The sequence below is a fragment of the Monodelphis domestica genome, chromosome 1 (genome assembly GCF_027887165.1).
Source record: "Monodelphis domestica isolate mMonDom1 chromosome 1, mMonDom1.pri, whole genome shotgun sequence".
Classification (NCBI taxonomy): domain Eukaryota; kingdom Metazoa; phylum Chordata; class Mammalia; order Didelphimorphia; family Didelphidae; genus Monodelphis; species Monodelphis domestica.
Genome location: NC_077227.1, coordinates 252016553 through 252038711, shown reverse-complemented (window position 1 = coordinate 252038711; position 22159 = coordinate 252016553). Strand labels below are relative to the sequence as shown.

Sequence of the window (22159 nt, the reverse complement as noted above, 5' to 3'; positions counted from 1 at the left end):
CTCTGGAAGTGTCTGATGTTTTTCATCATCAGCCTTTGAGGATTGTCTTGAATCACTGTATTGCTAAGAATAGTTAATTCATTCATAAATATTCATCATATAATATTGTTGTTACTTTTGGGCAATGTTCTCCTGGTTCTGTTCACTTCACTTTACATCAATTCATGTAGGACTTTCTAGTTTTTCATAGAAAGAAGTATTTCAAAAAATTCCTAAAGGTTATCTCATTTTCCATTTTATGCACTTGGGAATTGTCCATTATAGTGTGAATTTCTGACTCTTATTTCCTTTTATTTTTTAGGAATCAGGGTCATTCCAACTGCAAATTTTGATGAGCTAAAAAGTCTCATTCACATGAATATTATTTATCATTATTAATATTAATTGCTTGACCAAAATCTGACATAAAATAAGGGAAGAATGTTTGATGTTCCTCAGATAGTAACTAAAAGGGAATCAAAGAGGTTTAATTATTTGTTAACTGTCCATAGCTAACTGTTGAAAGAAGGATTTCCCTGATTGCAAGTCCTTCTTGGTTGTCTTGGTGACATGTAAATCTTTACCCTTGTTTATATTTGTGAACCCTCTAAATGTAGTTTAATCTGTAACCTGACTTAGTTTACCTATAGAGTTTGTCTGATGAATTTTGTTTCCTTAAGAGATATATGAGATTTTTACTCTACTTAACTAAGTTTGTTCAACTTTTAGGAAGGAAATATGCTATTATGGAACTACCATTTCTTTCACTTTTCTAGTGAATGTACAAGATTGCAATATGTAAAAAAAAAATCCTGTCTGTTACTCTGATGTAATTTTGCCTATAAGAAGCCTGGTTAGAATCCTAATGGTTGTTCTGCTTTCTTTTTTTCCTGAGGCCTGAACATAAGTTTGAATATTATAATAAAATTATAGTTTCTGTGATGCAGTAAATCTATTTTGCCAGCAGTAAACTATTACATGAATTCATAGAGGAGATATTTATGCTATGACCTTATATTGCCTAACCCTAGTCACTACATACCTTATTTCAGAGTGGCAAATGTGGTGGTAATCAATATTTTAGTTAAGTGAGAAGCTACAGTTTCTATGAAATGGAGACAGTAATGACAATATCTGGCATTTCTATATAGCTTTAAAATCTGAGAAATTTTTATATTTATTATTTTATATATAGTTTACAGCAACCTTGTGGTACTGCCAATATCACCCTTGTTTTTTAATTTTAAAAAATTCCATTTTTTAATTTAAAAAATTTTTTATAACTCTTACCTTCTGTTTTAGAATCAATACTGTGTATTGGTTCTAAGGTTAAGTGGTTAAGGGCTAGGCAATGGGGGTTAAGTGACTTGCCCAGTGTCACACAGCTAGGATGTGTCTGAGGTCAGATTTGAACCTAGGACCTCTCCTTTCAAGGCATGGCTCTCAATTATCCTCCTTCTTAAAGCTGAGCATTTTTGAAGGCCCTGTCTGAAGCTAAGGAACTTGATTGTTTTATTTTTATATTATATTATATATATTTAATATATTACATATAAAGAACTTGTTTTATTTTTATATTATTTATTTACATTTTATATAATTACATCTTATAAAAGGAACTTAACTTTTATTTTTATATTATTTATCTTATATATTAAATATTGAGTATATATTATATATAATGTATCTAGATATATTACATATGCATATTATTATAAGTAAATTATTTTTAAATTATTATAGGTAAATTGCTTATGGTCACACAGCAAATATATCAAACCAGGTGGGATTTCCAGCCAGGTCTTTGTGAATACAGGACCAATTTAATGGACCAGGATCCATTACATCAACCTACCTTGGTATTAAGACAGCTTACTGTCATATTATGTAGTTTGCTATTTCCCCTGCATATCCACCTGCCCTATGAAATCATAATGAAAAGCATGATGGATTTGGGAATATTTGATTTCAAATCTCACTTCTCACAGCTAGCTGTGTAACTAAGATTGTCACTTCTCTAAGTTTACTTTCTTTTCCACAAAATAGGAAAAATGATTCCTGAGATACTTATCCTTATAGGGTTGTTATGAGTATATAAAAGATACTAAATACTTTGATATGCTATATAAATGTCACTTACTATTCTAATTTTTATTAGAGAAGGCCAAAAAATTTTATGTACTACCAGCCTATATGTCTTTAGTGCCACCAAACACTCTACACCCAAAACTTTCTGCAACTAAAGTCCTAAACTCCACAAAGTGAAAAATAAATGATGTACACTTGTGATGCATGTCATGCAGAACTGGCTTGAACAAATTCCTTGTTTCCTATTTTGATTTCAAGCTCTAAATTTAAGGGCAAGTGCTTTTCTTATTGATCAGACCAGTAAGAGTACAGTAACAGATGTTTTCTTATTTTTTCCTGGAATCTTTGATATTGTTTTTCTTAGAAATAGAACTATCTGTATTTTATACTGAATGCCTAAAATTATAAAGCTGCAACTGACCCTTCATCCCCCATAATACCTTTTAAAATAATAATTACTTAAATAACACAAGACTTTCTAGTAATAGCAATGTCATTCCCAAATCCACTATATTCAAAAAAGTTCCTCTTTCCTTTTAGGGTAAAATCTTATTTGGGAATATCTACAGAGAATCAGAACATTGTACACAGTAACAGCAATATTGTGGGATGATCAGTGGTGAAACTTAGCTGCTCTCAGCAATACAGTGATCCAGGACAATCCTGAGGGATTTATGACAAAGAATGCTATCCACTTCCAGAGAAGGAGCTGTTGTAGTTGGAATGTAAATTAAAGCATGGTATTTTTCACTTTAGTTTATTTGGGTTATTTTGGATTTGGTTTTATGAGTATTCTCTTACAACAATGAACAGCATGGTAATGTTTTACATGAATAATACATGCGTAATCCAGATCAAATTGTTTAATATCTCCATGGAGTGGGTAGGAAAGGGAGGCAATTTGAATTTTGTTACTTCAGAAAACTTGTGTTGAAAATTATGTGTAAAATAAAGTATCTTTTAACAAAATCTGCAAAATCTTCCTCCAAAACATGTTTGTAGCATCTCCTGAGATAGCTTTTTTTCTTCTGCTTTTGAATGTCGTTCAGTGTTGGAAGACAAGTTATATCAATTAATTCAACAAACATTTTAAATTTTTAAAAAAGATAATTAATTATCCCAATTACATATAATAACAATTCTCCACACACTTTTTCTGAAGCTATAAGATTCAAATTGTCTCCTCTCCTTTCCCTCTCCACTCCCGGAGATGGTAAGCAATTTGATCTGGGTTATACATGTATTATCATGAAAAACATATTTCCATATTAACAAATATGTAGTGCCTGCTGTGTGTTTAGCATTCTTTTTTTTTTTTTTAAGAAACTGGGGTAGATGATCAACTCTAGACGGTTTCATTGAGTCTGAAAAGGGCCTGAGATATAAACAACTTTACAGGAAAAGATTATTGAAGAACAGTCTGATATACTGATTTTTTTTTGAAGGTAAGGTCCCCCGTTTCTTTCGCTTAATGAAACGATCCAGATGCTTCCAGGTTATAGTGATTTCGCCAACCTTTCGCCCTCAGAGATTCAAGCAGAACTACAACTCCCAGCATGCTCTGCCACGCAAACCGTTGAAGCTCGCTCAGTGGAGAGGGGGTGACTGGAGAGGAGAATCGCCAGATTCCCCCAACGTAGAAAACGGAAGGTCGGTTGGGGGAAGCCGGTAAGTGACAGTTTGTACTTCCCTGGTTGTATTGACTGTTGGGCCTCGTTCCCTCTGGATGAGCCGAGGGGAGAGAAAAGGAGAGGAGATGTGCTTTTTCTCCGACTCCCACCAGGACTGGGCAGAATTACAGTTAATAGAACTGTTGCGTGGAATGAAGAAAGTGGATAAAAAAAAAATGGATCCCATGAAACCTGAGCCTAGGCATCTGGGAAGTTCTGACGTCCCCCTTTGCCGAAGACTTGATGGCAGGAGGCTCAGCCATTCAGTCCCAGGTTAAAAAGTAGGTTAAAAGCCGGCCCCGAGGGCAAGCCCGAAGTTTTGTCCTTTATTCCCCAGCCGGCGGGCTGACGGGAATCGTGACTGAGCCTTCTAGAGGTGAGTCCCAGGATTCAGTGCACGGAAGCGACTAAGTATTGCAGCGCACACTTCCAGTTTAGCCCCATACCCATTGTTTTACAGATGAGGAAACTGAGACCCATAGGGGCGAAGAGCGGGCTGTCAAGAGACCATTCTGTAACGCTTTCTAACGCTAGTCTGGGGAATTGAAGTGGTGAATACTTTGGTCCTGAGGATGACCCTTGATGGACATCTCTGCCCAGGATGGACAGGTGTGGATGGTGCTGCTGCCTGCATAGATGGAAGAAGTTATTCTTGTGAAAGGAATTCCAGAACCTTGGAATTCAACAAGGGTTGTACAACAAGTACAACAAGGGTTACTGAAAACATTCAATTTTTTTTTGGAACAGCCTACAGAGAAGAAACCTATCTAGGAAGAGCAAAGGGATGCTGGATTAGGAGTCAGGAGAATAAAATTGAGTTCTAGTTCATATTCCTTTTTATGTGTGTGCAACTTATTTTATTTTCCTTTTTTATATTCTCTCAATTAACAAGCAAATATTTTCTTTCCCTCTGTAAATTGGCTCTGATTAGTTGTATGACCTTTCTCAAATCACTTAAGCTCCCCAGGTGTCAGTTTCTTTTGCTTGCAGATGGAGTGGTTCCTTGGATGATTGTAAAGTTCTTTGCTGTTTCTTTGATTCTAGTGACTTATCTAGGTCCATAACCTCTGCTAGAAGTGAAATCTATACCTCAATAATTAGCCAATCAACAGATTAATTATTAAATCAGAACGTGTCCCACTGGCAAGGCCAATAGAGAAAAAAACTAACCTGCAGAAGTACCAAACTGTGTGGCTCTGACTGCCCCAAAGGAGAGATCAGTGTGGACTAAAGTATATTGGATGGTACTTGAACATATTCCTTGACTCTTTGTTTTGATTGTAAGCCCTTTGAGGGCAAGAAAGTTTTAAAAATTGATTAGACCAGTGCTATACCTATAGAAGATACTCAACAAATGTTTCTTCTAATTTAAGGGTTTTTAAGCAAGCTGTTTTAAATCTTCACTAGAAATTTGTTTTTAGACAAGTCGGATATTAAAAAAGATGAATGCCATTTCTCTAGTTCATAGACTTCCATTGACACCCATTACAGTGTTAATTGTTAATTAATTGGCTTATACCTTCCACATACTTCTTAGTCACAAGATCTTCATGCATATTTGACTCAGCCACTTGCAAGATATGACTTGTCAGGGGCAGCTGGGTAGTTCAGTGGATTGAGAGCCAAGCCTAGAGACAGGAGGTCCTAGGTTCAAATTTGGTCTCTTCCTAGCTTTGTGACCTTGGGCAAGTCACTTAACCCCCATTGCCTATTCCTTACTGCTCTTCTGCCTTAGGACCAATACATAGTATTGATTCGTCTTAACTGATGTGAGCCTCAGTTCACAGATCTGCAAGATGGGAATGATGTCTGTTTTGCTTACCTCAAACAACAGTCTATCACTAGAGATCTGTATCTGAAGCCTTTTCAGCTTGATAGCATCTGCCAAGAGTTTGAATTCTCTTGATGTATTAATTTTAAGAATTTAGGGTCGGGGCCAGCATGGGACTTCAACTCTGCTGTCTTGAGTTTTAGCTTTAGGCTGACCAGAGAAGAGCTTATATTTTATTTTCTACTAAACTATAAAATGCTCTATAAATATAAATAATATGCTATTATTATGTCCTTGTTCTCATTCTAGATATATGCCTCCTCTCCCAGATCCTTCAAAGAACAAAAGAGCACTTGGATCTTTTTCCTACTTCCAAAAATTCATGTATTTCATAGTCAACTGAAAAATTATTTTATTGATAGGCAAAAGATGTGGGTGAGATGATCTCTTAGATCCTTTCTGGCTCTAACATTTCTGTGATTCTATAGCTTCTATACTCAAACAGTCCTTGACAGAGTCTTTATCAAACAAAAACGTCAGAGTACTGGCCTTTTGCAACTCACTGCTTCCTTGGTTGGGCCTCTCACTTTACACACTCTTGCCTTTTAATGATTTGCCTGTTCCTTGAAACAAACCGAATGATCATTTTTCAACTTGGTCAAGGTATTGTTCTAGTCCTCTTCTCCACCAACTTCCCAGTGGTTTAGGATTTATCTAGATCTGTGGCCTCTTTGGTTTTCTTAAAAGTTCTTTCCCTTTTCAGGACAGTAGGGCATGATGGTTCCAGTTCATCATTCTTGGAAAGTGATACTGAGTGGCTGAAGGAATGAGTTAATGTGAGATCATGTCTTTTGTTTTCTGGAGCCAATCCAGTCACAGATCAGTGATGGAAAACCTATAACGACTTACTAGGGACAAGTGGTCAGTGCTCCATTTAGCTCTGCCCCAAGGTTAGGTGTGACTTTTGTTCCTTATCTGCTCATTTATTGAGTTACTGAGACTCTTGTTCTCCATTTCATGGCCCATTGGGGCTTCTCTTGCAATATGGGAGCACCAATGCACTTCTTATCATTGATTTAGCAATAATATAATTATATACCCACTTGCCTTGATTGGCTGTTTGCTAGTGAATGCTAGTGATTCCTCTTGTACAGATCCTATCAAGAGGCAGCTAGGTGTTAGGGTGGATGGAGTCCTGGGTTTGGAGTCAGGAAGACTAGATTGCAAATCCAGCTTCAGACACTGGACTAGTCATTTCTGTTTCCCCATCTATAAAATGGGAATAATGATACACGTCTTATCTCCTAGGGTTGTTGTAAACATCAAATAAGATCTTTTTCAAGTACTTGACAAACCTTAAAACACTATATAAATGCTAGCTTTTGTTGTTCTCTCTTCATTCCATCTCAGGAACACATTCCCTTAATACACAAATGTGCTCTTGTCACTTATCAAGAATTTCAGTGACTTTGGATTTCTGCCAACTAGGGTTTAAATTCTCATGCCTGGCATTCAAGGCTCTCTATCTTTCCAGTCTTATAATTCTTCTTGCCTTCTTACTCCTCCAACCAAACTGAACTACTCTTTTTTGAAACAAAACCTGAGCTTTCTCACCTCCATACCTTTACTTGCACTGTTTCCTCTGCCTGGAAGGATCTCTCCTTTCCTCTTTGCTCATTGAATTAATATATGTCCCTTAAAAGCCATTTCAGCTGCTAGAGTATTTTCTTGAGTATCTTTTGCCTCACAAAGTCCTTTGGTTTTTACCTCTCTCATGGACTCCCTACATTATTTTGAATATTTTACCTCTCTCATGGACTCCCTACATTATTTATCTGTATCATATCCTCTAACTAGACTATAGACAGTCTCCATAACAGCAGGAATTATTATTATTAGTTATAAACCCTTTCCTTCTTAGAGTTGAAACTAAATATGAGTTCCAAGGCAGAAGAGTTCTAAGGGATAGGCAATTGGAGTTAAGTAACTTGCTCCGGGTCACACAGCCAGGAAGTATCTGAGACTATATTTGTACTCAGGACCTTCAGTCTCTAGGCCTGACTCTATCCACTGAGCCATCTAACTGTCCCAAGAACTATTTTTTTTTTCTTTTTCAGACTTATTTTCTGTCTTAGAATCAATACTAAGTATGGGTTCCAAGCAAAAGAGCAGTAAGGACAAGGCAATTGGGGTCAAGTGACTTGCCAGGGTCCCACAGGTAGGAAGTGTCTGAGGCCAAATTTGAACCTCGGACTTCCCATATTCGGGCCTGGTTTTCTTTCCACCAAACCACTTAGCTGCCTTCACGAACCATTTCTTAAAGTTGATATCTTCCTCAACCTCTAATAGGTGCTTGATAATATTTGTTAAACTGAAATTTCTAAGACTCACAATTCCTTTTTTTTTCTCTAAAATCCATTCAATGATAGTTTACAAGGGAATGAAAGCTCAATAACCAATCTGTCAAATTGACAAACATTTTTTGAGCATTGAACATAAAGCAGGTATTGTGCTGGGTTCTATGTGTTATCAAAAGAGTATAATCAATCAGCATCTATTTAGTGATTGTCAACTGGTGCTAGGCACTGTATGTGTAGAAGAAATAGTCTTGGTTCTCAAGGACATCTTTGCCCCAGAATTGTTTCTTGACAGGAAGACAGTGAGTCTATCTATGGCAGTGTTGGCAAAGGCTTTCAAGTTCAAATGCCCAAACTGCAATTTCAAGCTGCCTGTGAGCCCCCAGCATTACCCCAGAGAGTGGAGGGAGGAAGTGCTCACTTTGGGCAGCTGAAAAGAGGGGTGGGCCATGCAAAAAATGTCCTTGGGCACTGGGAAGAGGGGGAACAGAGCAGCTTCCCCTTGCTGGTTGGGCATGTGTGCCAGTATTTCACCAATACTGATCTATGGGAACTTTCCCAAAGCAGCCACCCCTTCTGCCTATTGATTAGATTCCAGGTGTTTAGCATCTCTGGGGCCCCAAGTGAGGTAAGACCAAAAGAGAAGTCAGGTAAAAGTCAAAGGAGCAGGAAACAAACTAGAACAGGTGATTCATTAGCCAAGGGCTTAATACTGAAAGGTGTTTTCACCCATTGACATATTTCACTGATGACAGGGTCTTTTAAGATACCTGGAGGGAGTACCATAATAGCTCATTTGCATGTTAAAGACCTACTGAGACCTTATGGAAAACTCTAGCTCTGGTCTATTTAGAGACAATTCAGCTCCTATATCATCTATTTTATGTATTTCAATTTCCACCTCTTTTATTACTGAGGGATGTTTGCATGGAAGTTAGGTCTTGAGAGAGCTGGGTCTCTTTTTGCTGCTGTTCCTTCCACCTAGAGGACAAAACTCCCCTGTGAACAAGGAAGAGTTGCAATGACTGGACTGCTCTGTGTAAGAGGTTGAAACAACTTCCATAACAAGTTTTCCAAGTTGACTTCAAGTTCATTTAGGAGAACTAGTATTAACTTGTCATGGTCGGCTGGGGAGGTTTGGCAAACTTGTGTTGCAATGAAACTGTGTTTGCCTGCCAACATATATGTAGTTGTTTATGGCTATCAGTCTTTGTTATTTCCTTCGTGCTGGTGTTAGTACAACAAGAAAGGCAGAGTAGCTGGACCACAGAGAATGTAGCTATGGTACTGGGCTGTGCTCCCAATGTTTCTTTTTTGGCAGTGGCAATGTAATCAATCAACCAATCAATCAGTCAACCAATAAGCTTTAAAAAAAACCAACCCATAACTTTTTATCTTAGAATCAAAAGTAGGTATCAATTCCAGGGCCAAACAGGGTTAGGCAATTGGAGCTAAGTGATTTGCTCAGGATCATGCAACTAAAAAGTATTTGAGGTCAAATTTGAACCCAGGATTCCAATATCAGCTGCCTCCCTAATAGGCTTTCTGTAAGTGCTATTAGGGCCAGGGATCAGGAGTAAAAAGACAAATGAAACAGTCCCTGGCCTCAAGGAACCTGTATTCTATGGGAGACAAACACATCCTCATATTATTATATACACATAACTCAAGTGAATCTGTGATATCACTGATTAGAAAATCCCTTCCATTTTGTAACCAAGGAATAACGTTTGAAATTGACCAAATTAAAAAATGTCAAAAAAAAGAAAATTCCTTCCAGTGATGCCTGTTTTAATCCATTCATGCCTACCCATCCTGTGTGATTCCTGTCCATAAAATTTTTTAAAGGGGATTCATCCAACATATTTTCTCTTAGCTAAGGTAACATCTGAACACTCTGAATGTCTACCAGTTAAAATCTCTTGCTCTTATTACTTGCCCAGTTCATCTTCTCCTTCGGTTTAATTCCTAATGATATCTTTTACTCTGTTATAACCTTTGATTAGGTTCAGACTTTAGCACATTTCTGAACCCTGACTATCCTTGGCCATGCCCTTCCTTTAAGGTACATTGCCCCACTAGATTCAGCACTGCTAGATGTTAATAGTATTGAATGATTCAGACAAATCAAAGGGCTTCCCATAAATTTTCCCTACTTTATTGTGCTAGGCCCTTGTTGGCAAAGACATGGCATACATACCCCTGCATGCTGGAGGGGACTGATCTGTTTCCCCCTCCACAGTGTCCAAGGACATTTTTCACGTGCCCCATCCCTCCACCCAGCAGCCCAATGGAAGCACTTCCTCCCTCCACTGTCTGGGGTAGTGTGGGGACTTACAGGTAGCTTGAAGGTACAGTTTGGATATACAGTCTCTAAAAGGTTTGCCAGCTCTGGACTAGGATGATGAAATAATAGCCTGAATCAGAACCAACTTCTTCCCTGCTCTAAACACCCAACAAATCCACACTGCACATTAAGACTGATGTATAACTATAATAAAAGCACATAATACTGGTTGTCTTCCCACCTTGGTCATAGGGTATCCTTTCCTTGAAAGCTGAGGAGGGCTTGACAATAGAAGAATGATAATGGACCTAGACTATTTGGAAAAAGTTGAGGAGGAAGGGGGGGAAGATGTGTTAGCCAGTTAATGCTTCTACATTGTCCAAGGTAAAATGGGCAAAAAGCCTAAGCATGGACAGTCAGAGCACCCTTGGAGATATTTGGGGATCATTGAAGGTGTGGTTCCACTTGCCTGCTACCTAACAAGGCCCCCAGCCAGGGGCTGGGGAAGTAGAATATGGAACATAATGCGGGGGAGGTGGGACATCCTACCTTATGCCAAGAGACAGTGTGTAAGCAACACTTAACTTCTGTTTCCAGAGAACAGATGTTTTGGAGTAGAAATATCTTTAGAGTTGTTCTGATTCTAGAGACTAGTTTTCTTTTCCTGTTTACTGTGCTGGCTTCAGCTGGCTTCTAGCTATGTCAGGATCATCTAACAAGCTGTGATTTGGTTATGACTTGGGGGAATGGAAGAGAAAGGGGTGATTTGGCTATGAATACTTGTAGAGTGCCCTACATATTAGTCCATGGGTATTTTACTTAATAGTATTTAGAATTGGGATCTGGGTTATTGATTTTAGGCATAAAATATGTTCATGTGTTCACCACAAGACCATGACCAAAGGGGTGGAATGTCATAGGCATTATTTGTGTTGACTGGGCCTTGGGTCCTAAAGTGCCAGTTAGGCTATATGCTATTAATAACAATAATAGCTAACATACAGAGCTTTGTGCCAAGCACTTTATAATTATCTCATTTAATCTTCACAACAGCACTCTACATATTACAGATGAGGAAACTGAGGCAGGCAGCGGCTAAGTGATTTTGCTCAGGGACACACAGTTGAAAAGTATCTGAGGTCAAGTAATCTTAGTTAATCTTTATTCCAGGTCTTTTATACCACATAGCTGCCCATTAATTATTTTAAGTTACTTTCATAGCCTTTGGCGATGGTGACTAAGGGGGATAGACTAAATACATTTTTGGGGACTCATATAGACCAATATCAAGAATTAGATTTGGCAGTTTATTGCTGTGGGCTGTTTTTATTGACTTAGCTATGTCACCTTGTTATTCAATTATTTTTCAGCCATGTCTGACTCCTTGTGACCCTCTTTTGGGGTTTTCTTGGCAAAGGTATCTGAATGGCTTGCCATATCCTTCTCCAGCTAATTTTACAGATGAGAAAACTGGGGCCAATGGGGTTAAGTGACTTGCTCAGGGTCTTACATCTAGTAAGTGTCTGAGGCCAATTTGAGCTAACAAAGATGAATCTTCCCAATTCCCAGTCCAATGCTTTATCCACTGTGGCATCTAGCTGCCCAGTTTATCCTTAGGGCTATGTAAGAACTTCTTAACAGTCTGAGGGAAGATGGAAACCTTATTTTTGCATGTCATTTTTAGCTAAGGGGTCATTTTTTGGAATGTGAATTGTATGATCTTCCTATGCTTTTTTTCCTACCCTGTCAGTGTAAGAATCTATAAAATAAGGACTTTGGCCCTTATAATTTCATAAAGTTTATTAGAGCTATGTGGATAGGTAAAGGCAGAGAGATAGAGAAAAAAGCCTATTCTAGGTAGCCATGTGGGTGCTCCCAACATGAACTCCCTCAGCCACCTTCTCCTTGGCTGGTCACTGCAGATGGAGTGTATAGAGAACAAGCACTTCCTGGATAGTTGCTTTTATTCCTTTATATCTGGATCAAGTTTCAGAATCATTTCTGGATCAAGAGCATGGTTCGTAGTCCTGTGACCCACACTAGGAGACATAGGTGATGAAACTCCTGCAGACTCACAGAGATGCACACCAGCTGTGTTACCCAAAAGGGGGGTGGTAGGAAGGGGAGAACTTAACTGACACAATTCCTCCTTTGATTCTTTGGGAGATCAGCATGTTAAAATCTCATTTGGGGTTTCTGGGAGATTAAAATGTCAGGTCTCCTCAATGAATCATTCCATATATGTAGCCTATATCTCTAAAGATTTTCTTACTTGAGGTATATAAAATATTGCACTTTACATAAAGGGAATTACAACAATTTGGGGAATAAGAGGGAAAGAAAAGAAAAAAGAAGAAGAAAACAAAAAATGATTGATAGATACATTGACAAAAAGCCAATTAGGGGGCACTCCCCTTTGGCATAAGAGTTTAGATTCAGAATAAATGATAGGTTCAACCCCCTTCAGTTCAGTTCACTATATCCCAAAGTTCACTCTGGATCTTTTGATGTAGTGTGTGGTTTCTGTAGGCATCCTTATGATACCTTCTCCAAAAGATCCACTTTCTTGGTTCAGGGTGTTAGCAATTTTCTTTTTTCCTAAAATTGCCTTAAAAGATCTTAAACTTAAACTTAAGATCTTAAGATATAGGCCTTAAAGCATATATCTTAAAGATATAGGCTACATATGTGGATTTTAGGATAATTATGCAATCCCCCCCCAGGAGGGTGTTGACCAACACTAGAATCACCCTGGAATATGTGGCTAAGTTATGAGGCATATGAATCTATTCTCAAAAGAAAACCAAAGACCCCCAAAAAAACAAATAGAAGAGAAAAAATTAAATTCTGGATAAAAACATATATATCAAAATCCTATGTGTATAAAATTACAAATAAAAATAAAAACATAACAGGTCTTTGAATCACCAGCAAGGCCCAATTAAAGTGGCTTATGTCCTACAAACACGCAGGAGAGTTACAGCAATATTGCACTTACCCATCAGCAGCCAGGACTATGGGAAATTGCCATACAAAGAGAAGGGGACAAGTGTCTGAGGTAAAAGGGAAGTATGATTCCCTAGTCTGATTTTACCTTCAATCTCAGGGAGAGGGGAGTCAAAATGAAAGCCAAATGAAGGTACGGGGAAGTCCAACATCTCAATTTGTCAATCAACTGCTTCCTCAAATCTTAAAATTTGGTGTAGATTCTCATCAGTCCCACTGGTTGGTCTCCTTGACCTTGTGCTTCCTATGCAGTGGTTCTCTGTTAATTCCTTCTTCTGAAATCAGACACAATAATTAAAGTCCCATAATACTTAACAATCAATGGCAGGTTTCCACGGTCGAAAGCTTTTGAGTATGCATTGGGATTATGGCTATTAGATGTTGTAAACTTATTCTTCAAAATCAAAAACAATACTTATTCCATGTATTTAAGTACAAAAAAATTAAGAAGAATCAAATGTCCTATTTAAAATATAGAAAAAAAGCAATAATTAAAAAACCCCAGAAATTCATGTAGCACATCACATTTGACAATGGGTCAGCTAAACAGAGGCATAACACAAAGGTTTCTCACTCAAAGGTGAGCCCTATTTCCTTTCTTACTTACTCTGGTGTGAATGTGTATATATATAGATTCTAAGAAGTACCACAACAGAATTCCCAAAATCATAAGAGCCCATTTGATGATAGTAGCAAATAAACTAGTTCCCTGCAGCCATGAGAGGTTCCACCAGTTACTGTCAGGAGTTCCATGAGCCTCTATAGCCACTTGTTCCTAGTTAGAGAGTGACTGGTCAAGAAGATTGCTGAGAGAGTCCATGTTGGGAACACCCATGTGGCTAGCTAGTATAATATATCTCTCTGTCTTTACCTATCCAAATAATTTGAATAAACTTCATGAAATTATAAGAACCAAAGTCCTAATTTTATTATATCAGATTTTAATCACTAATTAGTATCTCCCTTTGGGGGGGAGTGGGACCCCAGATAAATCACTTAACTTAGATCTACCTCAGTTTCCTCAACTATATTAAGAGCACCTAGCTGGTGAAGTGGATAAAGTGTGGGACCTGGAATCAGGGGGAAAAAGAGTTCAAATATGGCCTCAAACTCTAGCTATATGACTCTGGGCAAGTCACTTAACCCTGTTTGCCTCAGTTTCTTCATCTAGAAAATGAGCTGGAGAAGGAAATGGCAAACTTTTTGCCATGAAAACTACAAATATGATCACAAAGAATAGGAGAGGATTGAAATGACTAAAGGAAACAAACAAAAAAATGGAAATAACGACCCACTCATCATGCAACATCACCGAATAGAAGTGTAGGTAGTTGGTGGAGTGAGGATGTTTTAGCGGGAGGAGTTGGAAAAAGGGGGCATGATTTGTGAAGAGTAACTCAGGTTTAAATTCAACTGCTAGTGAGCTGTGTGACTGAGCAAATCTGAACCCCTCTGAGCTTCAGTTTCTTTATATGTAAAATTGCACTACCTTTCATGCTAAGGTGTTACAAACTTTACTGTGTAACTCTTAAGACATCATAAACTTCAGTTTATTATGAGTTTATGATAATTATTCATATATTTAGAGCTGGAAGGAACTTCAGAAGCCATCTAACCCAATATCTTGCTCTCATTTTGCAAATGAGAAACCTGAAACCCAGAGAGGTTAAAGTTGCATAGTCAATAGGAGAGCTACAATTTGAAATCAGGCTTTCTGACTCCAGATCCAGCATTCTTTTTGACCATATCATTGTTTTATTAAATTAACTTTAAAAAATTAATGAAAATCAATCTTTTCAGTGGGGAAAAAACCCATGTAAAAAATATCTGTAGTAAAGGGAGCACATAGGTAGCTCAGAGAATTGAGGGCATGGCCTAGAGAAATGAGAACCTGGATTCAAATTTGGCCTCAGATACTTTTCCAGCTGTGTGACCTTGTGCAAATCACTTAACTACCAATGCCTTACTTCATACCACTCTTCTGTCTTGGAACCAATACACAGTATTGATTCTAATAGAGCAGGTGAGGGTTTTAAAAAACTATCATTAAGCAAAATAAATTCTTGCATTGACCATGTCCCATCCCAGCCTCCCAAAATAAGTATCAGTCTGTACTCTGAATTCTTTGTCAGAACCTCCCTCCAGTGAAAAACAAAAAAGAAAAATCTCTTGCAATAAATAACTACAGTCAAGCAAAAACAAATTTCCCTCAAAGTCTATGACCCCCCCCCCACCTACATTAGGTTTTAATCTGTACCCTGAATCCTTTGTCAGGAAGTGGGCAGCATGTTTCATCATCAGTCCTCTAGAATCATGGTTGTCACTCTCTTGATACCAGTTCTTAAATCTTTTAATGCTGTTTTTCTTTACAAGATTATATATTATTATTATTATTATTGTATAAATTGTTCTTCAGACTCTGCTCATTTCACTGTACTTCAGTTCATGCATGTCTTTCCAGGTTCTTCTTCAGATCTCCATCATTGCTTATAGCACAATAGTATTCTATCACATTTCATATTCCATAACTTATTCAGCCATTCCCCTCACTTTTCAGTTCTTTGTCCTGCAAAAAAAGTAGCTATAAATATTTTTGTACAAAAAGAGTCTCTTTGATCTCTTTGCTATATAGACCTTGTAGTGGTATCACTGGGCAAAGGACATGCACAATTTAACCAGTTTTGGAACATTGATCCAAATTGCTTTCCAGAATGTCTGGACCAGTTCATAGCTTCACCAACAGTGCATTAATGTACCTGTTTTCCCACAGCCCCTCCAGCATGTTCTACTGTGCCATGTTTGTTTTTCTTTCCCCCAGGTCTAGTACCAGCTGGATTTTATTTGAGAAGTGGAGGAATGTTTTTGTCTTTATATATCAAATTGCTTGGGAACACCTTTAAAATGTAGACCTGGTTTATTAAAAAGTCTTTGTAAAGTGACATGGGAATAGAGAGAATTTTATGACTTCAGTGGAATAAAAAAAGAGTGTCCTTAAAAGCAGAGTTTAAATTTATTTTTTTAATTAAAAAAAAGCATTTAAGAAGTCTAACCCCTTTCCTGCAGTGCAGGGAACTGATCCCAACCATTTGGACCAATAAATGAAATCTAGGTAAACAACTCAGGTCAATTAGCTCTTTAAACCTTCTTTTATAATAATTGTCAGCAGTGTCAGGAGTGAGAGGAGGAGGAAGGTAGGGGGTGAGTGAACTTGGCAGTTCCTTTCCTGAGAATGACTTTTACAAATGAATATGAGTGTGAGGATTTTTAAAAAAACTTTTCTTTTTTAAAAAAGAAAGGAACAACAGTTCTTAAGACTATCTGAGGGATGGGGGGAAAGCTGAATGGCTCAGTGGATTGAGAACCAGGCCTAGTCCCAGATATGGGAGGTCCCGAGTTCAAATGTGACCTCAGACTCTTCCTAACTATGTGATCCTGAGCAAGACACTTAACCCTCATTGTCTAGCTCTTACTGCTCTTCTGCCTTGGAACCAATATACAATATTGATTTTAAGATGGAAGGTAAGGGTTAAAAAGCAAAAACTACTTGGGAGGTGGTAGTGTGTTGTTGTAATAGTAAGAGAACTGCTATCATTCATTGATCAAGGACCCGAGTTCCAAGCACTGGCTCTGCCACCTAGCTGAGGGGACTTTGGGCAAATCATATAAATCTCTGAGCTTTTGTTTCCTCATTGCACTGGTCCATGAGCATTTGAATACTCCAAAAGTCAGGGTCTTGTTTTAAGTGACTAAAGCAAAGAAGTACTTTTAATACTTCCAAATAGAATATAAACTCCTTGAGGGCAAGAACTGTTTAATGTTTATCTTGGTATTCCCAGAGCTTTACTTAGTACATGACATATAGTAGGCTTAAATACTTTGTGAAGACTTACCCTGTCAGAAGGGGCAGATGAGAAGAGTTTGTACCAATGGCAATGAAGGTGCCTGAAGGAGGCGCTGTGGAGCAGTTAGTCAGACACATAAGCAGCCAAGGTCATCCACTGCATCCCCAGGCATCACCGGTCATCCTGACTTTTGTCCTGTCATAGATGACTCTGGAAGAAAAAGCAAGGCTGATGGCTGTGCAGCTCTGCCTCATTTCAATCCAGTGTCTTGAGTCAAAAGACATGACCAGCGATGTCATTTTTGGTCCTCTTTGAGTACGAAGGACAAACAAAATGCCATCTGTTGGTCACAGGATCATATATCTCGATCTAGAGCTGAAGGAACCTTAAAGCTTACCTAGTTCAAGTGTCTCATTTTACCAGGGAGGAAGCCAATGCTCAGAAAAGTAACCACTAGATGGCACAATGGTTAGTGTTGGCTTTGGAGCCAGGAAGTTGTTTCCATTATATCTCACTCTATATGATCCTATGTGGTTTTTGTTTGTTTGTTTGTTTTGGCTGGTTTGCCATTTCTTTCTCCAGATAATTTGACAGAAGAGAAACTGAGGTAGACAGGGTAAGTGTTTAAGTGATTAAAGGATCGAATACTTCCAAAAAGGATCTAAGCTCCTTAAGGGAAAGAATTGTTTTCCAGAGTCAAACAGCTAGGAAGTATCTGAGGCTAGATTTGATCTCAGGAAGATGAGTCTTCCTGACTTCATGTCTGGCACTCAGTCCACTGAGCCATCTGGCTGCCTTTGTTTTTGTTATAGTAGAGTAAGTTTAGCCATGTATGCACCTACTCTAATAAAATGTAGGCATATCAGGTGCCTTTACATTTTTCCCATATAATTGTGAAAAGGAGAGGCAACATGCATTTTCAAGCTAACATTCCCAATACACATGAGGATGTGTCTCTATCTGCCAATGTCTCCCTATAACCATGGGAAAGGAGAAGCTACATGGCATGAAGAATGGAGGGTCTGTTTTGTAGTCAGGGAGCTCTGGTTCTGATAGTCCATTCCACTTTATTCTCACCAATTACTCTTAACAATCAACACCCACACAAGATTTCCCAAGTTATGTGATCAAACATGTATTTCTCTCTCCCTTCTTGGTGCTGGCAGGTGACCCAATCTGGGTTATACATGTATTAGTTGTGCAAAACATATCTCCACATTGTTCATCCTTGCAAGTGAATAATCTTATAAAACCAAAACCCCAAAACATAAACCCAAATAGCTAAAAAATTGTATACTCTCATCTGCACTCTGACTCCAACAGCCCTATCTCTGAAGGTACATAGCAATTCCCCATCATAAGTCCCTCAGAATTGACCTGCATCACTGCACTGTGAAATAATACCCACGTCCATCACAATGGATCACTTCACAACACTGGCGCCACTGTGTTCAATGTCCTCCTGGGTCTGCTTATTTCACGCCACATCAGTCCATGAAAGTCTTTCCAGCTCTTTCTGAAATCATCCTGCTCATCATTGCTTACAACACAAAAGTATTTCATCACCATATACCACAATTTGTTTAGTCATTCCCTAATTCAGGGGTCCCCAAACTTTTTACACAGGGGACCAGTTCACTGTCCCTCACACTATTGGAGGGCCAGACTATAAAAAAAAACTATGAACAAATCTGTATACTGCTGTCTGGGATAGTGGAGGCTGCTGTCACACCTTGCACAGGCCCCTCACTGCCACCACTGTACAAGGCAGCAGTATACACAATGTGGAATCCCCTCCCCCAGATCACCACTCACCATGCTGATGTCTTCCATTGTGCAGCCACATAATCCTTTGCGTGGTGCCTCGTTCTCATTCAGTTACTCTCAGAACAAAATGCCAGGCAAAGGATTATGTCTCCAGAAGTAGTACTGTACGTGAGTGATGCTGTGCTTTGTGGCGCAGCCACATACAATGCTTCTCTCACTGACCACCAATGAAAGAGATTCCCCTTCTGGAAGTGAGGTGGGGGCCGGATAAATGGCCTCAGGGGGCCATAGTTTGGGGACCCCTGCCCTAATTGATCGACAACCCTTTAATTTCCAATTCTTTGCCACCATGAAAAGAACAGCTGTAAATATTTTTGTACAAACAGGTCATTTCCCATTTTTTTTTATCTCTTTGGGATACATACTTAGTAACGGTATTGCTAGATCAAAGGGTATGCATTGTTTTATAGCCTTTTGGGCATAGTTTCAACTTGCCCTTCAAAGTGGTTGGATCCATTCACAGCTTCACCAGCAATGCATTAGTGCCCCAATTTTGCCACATTCCTTCTAACATTTATCATTTTCCTTTACTGTCATAGAGGCCAATCACAATAGGGGAGGTGATACTTCAGAGTTGTTTTAATTTGCATTTCTCTAATCAAGGGGGATTTAGAACATTTTTTCATATGATTATTGATAGCTTTGATTTCTTCATCTGAAAACTGTGTATTCATATCCTTTGACCATTTGTCAATTGGGGACTGACTTGTGTTCTTATAAATTTGATTTAGTTCTTTATTTATTTGAGAAATGAGACCTTTATTAGACAAATTTGTTATAAAATTTTTTCCTAGTTGTTTCTCTTCTAATCTTGATTACATTGGGTTTTGTTTGTACAAACCCTTTTAATTTAGTATAATCAAAATTATTCATTTTACTTCTTGAAATGTTCTCTCATGTTTATTTTTTTGGTTTTGAAATTTTTCATTTATTTAATTAATTAATTTAGGATATTTCCCCATGGTTACATGATTCATGTTCTTTCCCTCCCTTCTTCCCAACCCCCTCCTGTAGCCAACATGCAACTCCATTGGGTTTTACATCTGTCATTGATCAAGACCTATTTCCATATTATTATTTGCATTAGAGTGATCTCTTAGAGTCTACATCCTCAATCATATCCCCATCGATCCATGTGATCAAGCAGTTGTTTTTCTTCTGTGTTTCTACTTCCACAGTTCTTTCTCTGGATGTGAATAGCGTTCTTTCTCATAAGTCCTTCAGAAATGTGCTGGATTATTGCATTGCTGCTAATAGAGAAGTCCATTACATTCAATTGTACCACAGTGTATCCATCTCTATGCATAATTCTCATGGTTCTGCTCCTTTCACTTTGCATCAATTCCTGGAGGTCATTCCAATTCACAGCTCATTGTTACACTTAAATTCTTCCCTTCTCAATAGATCTGACAGGTTAAACTATTCTAGTTCCCCTAATTTATTTATAATATCACCCTTTATGTCTAAATCATATATCCATTTTGGCCTTATCTTGGTATAGAGATGTGTGAGATATTGTGTCTATAAATAATTTTTGTCATACTGTTTTCCAATTTACCTAGCAATTTTTGTCAAATATTGAGCTCTTACCCCAAAAGCTGGGGTCTTTGGGTTTGTCAAATACTAGATTTATGGGGTCATTTACCCCTAATCTATTCCATTGATCCATCCTTCTATTTCTTAGTCAGTACCAGATTGTTTTTTTGTTTAAGTTACATATGAATATATTATATATTTATCATAAAATATTTAATACATTTTAATGCACCTAAAAGCAAACTGTACATAATAAAGCTCTGTAATTTTGAATAAGAGTCTCCTCTTAAAGTTTATATATGGAAATGTCCATTTTAATTTGTAATTTGTATTAAGTTCAGAATTTTAAAATGTATTTATTTATTTAGAATATTTTTCCATGGTTACATGATTCATTTTCTCTCCCTCCCATCTTCCTTTCCCCTCCCCCATGGAGCTGACAAATAATTCCCCTGGATTATATACACGTATTATTGTTAAAAATCTATTTCCATATATTCATATTTGTAATAGACTAATCTTTTAAAACCCAAACCTCCGATCATATACCTGTATAAACAAGTGATAAATCATATATTTTTCTTCTGCGTTTTTACTCCCACATTTCTTTTCCTAGATGTGGAAGCATTCTTTCTCATAAATTCCTCTGGACTGTCCTGGATCGTTGCTTTACTATTAGTAGCAAAGTCTATTACATTTGATTGTGCCACATTGTATCACTCTCTGTGTAAAATATTCTCCTGGTTCTGCTCCTTTCACTCTGCATCAGTTCCTGGTTGTCGTTCCACATCATATAGAAATCAAGCAGTTCATCATTCCTTATAATACGATAGTATTCTATCACCACTACATATCACGATTTGTTCAGTCATTCCCCTATCAAGGGATACTCCCTCATTTTCCAATTTTTTGCCACCACAAAAAGCACAGCTATAAATATTTTTGCAGTACCAGACTGTTTTGATGATCACTGGTTTGTAGTACAGTTTAAGATCTGGTACTGCATCCTTCACATCTTTTTTTCATTAGTTCCCTTGCTATTCTTGACCTTTTGTTCTTCCAGATGAATTTTGTTATTTTACTAGTTGTATAAAAGTTTTTTGGTAGTTTGATTGATATGATGGCACTGAACAAGTAAACTAATTTATGTAGGATTGTAATTTTTATTATATTTGCTCAGTCTAACCATGAGCAATTAATGTTTTTCCAATTGTTTAGATCTAACTTTTTGAATGAAGTGTTTTGTTATTGAATTCATATAATTCCTGCATTTGTCTTGGCAAACAGATTCCCAAGTATTTTATATTGTCTAGAGTTATTTTAAATGGAATTTCTCTTTCTAACTCATGCTACTGGACTTTGGATGGACATATATAGAAATGCTGATGATTTATGTGGGTTTATTTTGTATCCTGCAACTTTTAGTAGTTCTGGTTCTGAAAATGACTATGAGGGGTAAAAGAAAAGGAATTGGTAAAACTCATTATTATTTTAAAAACTCAACATCTGGAAAATTAACCAGATGTTCAGAGCTTAGCTTGCCAGTTCTGACCAGACTCACCTTGTCTGTAATTTAGGTTCCTCTGGAGAGATGACTTTGGCTTTCCATTATTTTTCTATGGTTACCCTGGGTTTGGGATACTATCACAGAAAGTATAGATTTAAAGCTAGAGTCAGGAAAACCTGAGTTCAAGTTTGACCTCACACATTTACTAGTTGTGTGACCTAAGCAAGATTTTTAACTTGTCTGCTTTATTGAGTCCAAGTTGAGTCACAAAGGTTACATAGCTTATAAG

At 37.7% G+C, this 22159-nt stretch overlaps 1 protein-coding gene and 1 long non-coding RNA gene across 2 annotated transcripts in view; one reads left to right on the top strand and one right to left on the bottom strand.

Annotated features, from left to right (window-relative positions):
* Positions 1-3404: 3404 nt before the first annotated feature.
* The window catches only part of ADCK1 (aarF domain containing kinase 1), a 101854-nt gene continuing 83099 nt past the window's right edge, over positions 3405-22159 (top strand). Inside the window, exon 1 of the mRNA XM_007472730.3 lies at positions 3405-3735. Coding sequence (XP_007472792.2) covers positions 3539-3735 — 197 coding nt within the window. The 5' untranslated portion in view covers positions 3405-3538. The remainder of the gene's footprint in view (positions 3736-22159) is intronic.
* Positions 15385-22051, bottom strand: LOC103097332 (uncharacterized). Its single transcript, XR_001624352.2, has 3 exons — positions 21925-22051; positions 17049-17210; positions 15385-15724 (listed from the first exon to the last, which is right to left on the bottom strand). It is a non-coding gene; the product is annotated as an uncharacterized LOC103097332 (long non-coding RNA).